This window comes from Borostomias antarcticus, assembly GCF_949987555.1.
Source record: "Borostomias antarcticus genome assembly, chromosome: 9".
Taxonomy (NCBI): domain Eukaryota; kingdom Metazoa; phylum Chordata; class Actinopteri; order Stomiiformes; family Stomiidae; genus Borostomias; species Borostomias antarcticus.
The window spans coordinates 2,463,735-2,467,256 of record NC_140242.1 but is presented as its reverse complement, the minus strand read 5'-3'; the positions used below and the strand labels follow the sequence as shown (position 1 = coordinate 2,467,256).

The 3,522-nt window shown below is 41.9% G+C and overlaps 1 protein-coding gene across 1 annotated transcript; it reads left to right on the top strand.

Annotated features, from left to right (window-relative positions):
* Positions 1–667: 667 nt before the first annotated feature.
* Positions 668–3,225, top strand: LOC311313390 (DGAT1/2-independent enzyme synthesizing storage lipids-like; the record flags this gene model as incomplete). The annotated part of the gene is made up of 6 exons (XM_084443514.1): positions 668–986; positions 1,461–1,628; positions 2,137–2,330; positions 2,466–2,526; positions 2,641–2,780; positions 3,121–3,225. The coding sequence occupies 6 exons, from the start codon at positions 668–670 to the stop codon at positions 3,223–3,225; spliced, it is 987 nt and encodes a 328-aa protein (XP_084299640.1).
* Between the last annotated feature and the right edge of the window lie 297 nt (positions 3,226–3,522).

Here is a 3,522-nt window from a genome sequence, read left to right as displayed (position 1 = left end):
TGAGCCAGCACAGCTAGAAGTCATTTGTCATTTGATTTCAGAGTTATATTAATATGTTTCAGAGTCATTTCATTTCATGAGTTCGCGCCTCGCACAGCATGATGACCTTTTCTGGTGTCATTCTCGCGATACTAGACTGTAGGCGTCACTAGAGTCTCGCGATACTAGACTGTAGGCGTCACTAGAGTCTTTTAAGGTGACAGTGGGCTAGCACTAGACATTCATCTCTCTAGTGTTGAATCATTTAGAAAAGCAAAAACTGATTTAAATCAGAGGTAAAAGATGCGACATTATCAGACACCCGCATTGGAAATACTGGTTCGCTATTGAACAGAGGCAGCTGGGCTAGAGATACCTAGCTCCATGGTAGAGATGGGCTTTATCTTCCATCTATTCCCTCTGAGGTTTGCACTTTAATACCAACTGTTGGCCATTATGTAAATGTGTTGATAGCTAGGCCTACTGTATTAAATCATTCTGATAATATGTTTACTGTTGGTGCAGTGTGATAATGTACTTTGTATATTACTAGCAGGCATTTTGGAAATGTAGCCTAATCATCATTATCTTTAGATCTGTTGTCAATCTCATGCAGCCACCTATCTGACAGTAATGTGTGTGATGTAGGTGTGGACCAGCGGGGAGGCTGTGAGACTGAGCAGACAGGATGAGCTGTGAGAATGATTCCTGTGCTGAGTCCCCAAGGCCGTCCGTCTCCTGCCTGCTCCAGCTGTGGGAGCACTGGGTGGGACTGGGAAACCTGGAGCCCCTCAGCTACCTTGACTACCTTGTCTGGGTTCTCTCTCCACTGGCTGTCATTTTCATACTGCCGTTTGTCATCATGCTCCTTCTCTACCTCTCCGTTCTCTTCTTGCATGTCTACAAGCTTGAGAATGAACTGCAGGAGACCTATTCAAACAACTGGAGGGACAGGGCCAGAAAGACTTTGGCAACATTATGGAATGGGCATGCCACTATATGGCATGGCAAGTATTTCAATTTTTGGGCTTTTTTTGTTTTGTTTGTAAGAGACTTACACAACTCTCTAATACTAAACTTCATATATATAGTATAGTCTATACTCTATCATTCTGTCTGTGTCAACACTAAGACTAGACCTCCATAGGTCCATGGTTCTTTTCCTGTCTGTCTCTTTCGCTAGGCTATGAGGTCCATGGTTCTTTTCCTGTCTGTCTTTCACTAGCCTATGAGGTCCATGGTTCTTTTCCTGTCTGTCTTTCACTAGCCTATGAGGTCCATGGTTCTTTTCCTGTCTGTCTTTTTCACAAGGCTATGGGGTCCATGGTTCTTTTCCTGTCTGTCTTTTTCACAAGGCTATGAGGTCCATGGTTCTTTTCCTGTCTGTCTTTCACTAGGCTATGAGGTCTATGGTTCTTTTCCTGTCTGTCTTTCACTAGGCTATGAGGTCCCTGGTTCTTTTCCTGTCTGTCTTTCACTAGGCTATGAGGTCCATGGTCTAGAGAACGTCCCTGACGAGGGCCCTGCCCTCATAGTCTACTACCATGGAGCCATCCCCATCGACTATTGTTACTTCCTGGCTAAAATCATCATTCTAAAGGGAAGGACCTGCCACTCTGTCGCTGACCACGTCCTGTTCAAGATGCCAGGTAGGTACAGTAGAGGGTCTATTTCTCTCCAGTCACGCTTTAGCTTGATGGCTTTTTATTCCTTTAAGGGGATGAACTGTGAAGTTAACTTAAAACCTTGTTCTTACATTTTACAGTCTCGAAACTAGAAATGGTGCCCAGAGAGCACAGACCTCTGCCCTGAATGCATTTCATGGCTCTGTGTGCACCAAAATTGAATGGTTTCTAAATTGGCCCATGCTACACCCCTCCACTGAGTTTCATGAAAAGCGGTCTGGTAGTTTTTGTGTAATCCTGCTGACAGACGTACGGATGGACGGAAGTACGGACGTACACATGCCACCGAAAACATTACCTGTCGCTGGGGCAGAGGTAAAAAGAAATAAACTGGATAAGCAAAGTAAAGCCACTACCTTGACCCATATGACCAAGTTAACACCAACACTACCACTGCCAGCTACAAATGTGTAAAATACATTTGTCTGTTTATTTGTGATGATTGTGTCCTGTCCTGTATCCTGTGATGTAGGGTTTAAGCTTCTCCTTGAGGTGTTCAGTGTGATCCATGGGCCCCGGGAGGAGTGTGTGAAGACGTTGAGGAGTGGCCACCTGTTGGGGATAGCGCCTGGTGGGGTGCGCGAGGCACTGATGAGTGATGAGACCTACCCTATGATCTGGGGCAAGCGTACAGGTTTTGCCCAGGTGGCCATAGACTCTCGAGTGGTAAGCCATTAGATGGTGACGTCCTCTCCCTCCTGTACTCGGATCTGAAAACACTGATCTATGAATGACAGTGTTGCCAGAGTTCAGTACATCCCTACTGACCAGAGGCATTCTTGTAACTGCTCATCCTTCCAGCCCATCATTCCCATGTTTACACAGAACGTCAGGGAAGGATTCAGGTCTCTTGGAACACTACGTAAGTATGTGCATTTCTAGAATGAGTGAAAAATCATTAAAAGTAACAAATGCCATGAGTTATTGAAAGTTGCAGTGTTTTAGTGTAAATGACATACTGTATGTGTTTTCTTAGGAATTTTCCAATGGGCCTATGACAGATTTCGTTTTCCCTGTGCTCCTGTATATGGTGGTTTTCCGGTGAAGTTTCGCACATACTTAGGTGATCCCATTCCTTATGATCCAAGCCTCACAGCAACAGAACTGGCCGAGAAGGTATGACGTGTCAAGCTTTTATCAATAACTGGTATACCTTTTATAGATGCATATAAGTGCTGGTTAAATTATATTTCAACTACTTTCACAATTGCTCAACATGTATTTCAAAATGTGCCATTTCAAAATGTTTGTGCTTGAATGTTAGGGCTGGGGTTACAGAATGAGTAAATACCTTTGAAGTAATGTTCTTTTCAACCTGTAATGTATCTTCAGCAAGTAATGTATCTTCAGCAAGTCAAAAACAATGTTTTAGTTTGCTCATATGCTCAACAGCTTCATATGGAATAGTACCTGATGTAGATATAGCTATTTGAGAGCTAATTATTTTGACTTTCAGGTACAGGAAGCTGTTCAATCGCTCATTGTGAGTCATCAACAAATCCCTGGCAATGTGCTGAGGGCCCTTATGGAAAGATTCAAAAGACTCAATAATCAATCATGATATACAGTACATGTATTACTTTGTCAATAATCAATAATGGTATACATGTATTACTTTGTTACAAAATGTGTGGCATATTATTAAGTCTTTATTTATTTATTTTATTGAATATATTCTGATAATTTCAACTATGATCAATATTTGTTGTTAATATGAATGTATATTATACAAATATTTTCTTCATAATCAAGGTTGAAGACAGTTCACCTGTTGACTTGAGTTTTAAGAAGCTGAGTCTATTTTACACAAAATAAAAATCGGTATTTTCTTTAACTCACATTTGTCTTCTTGCTACAC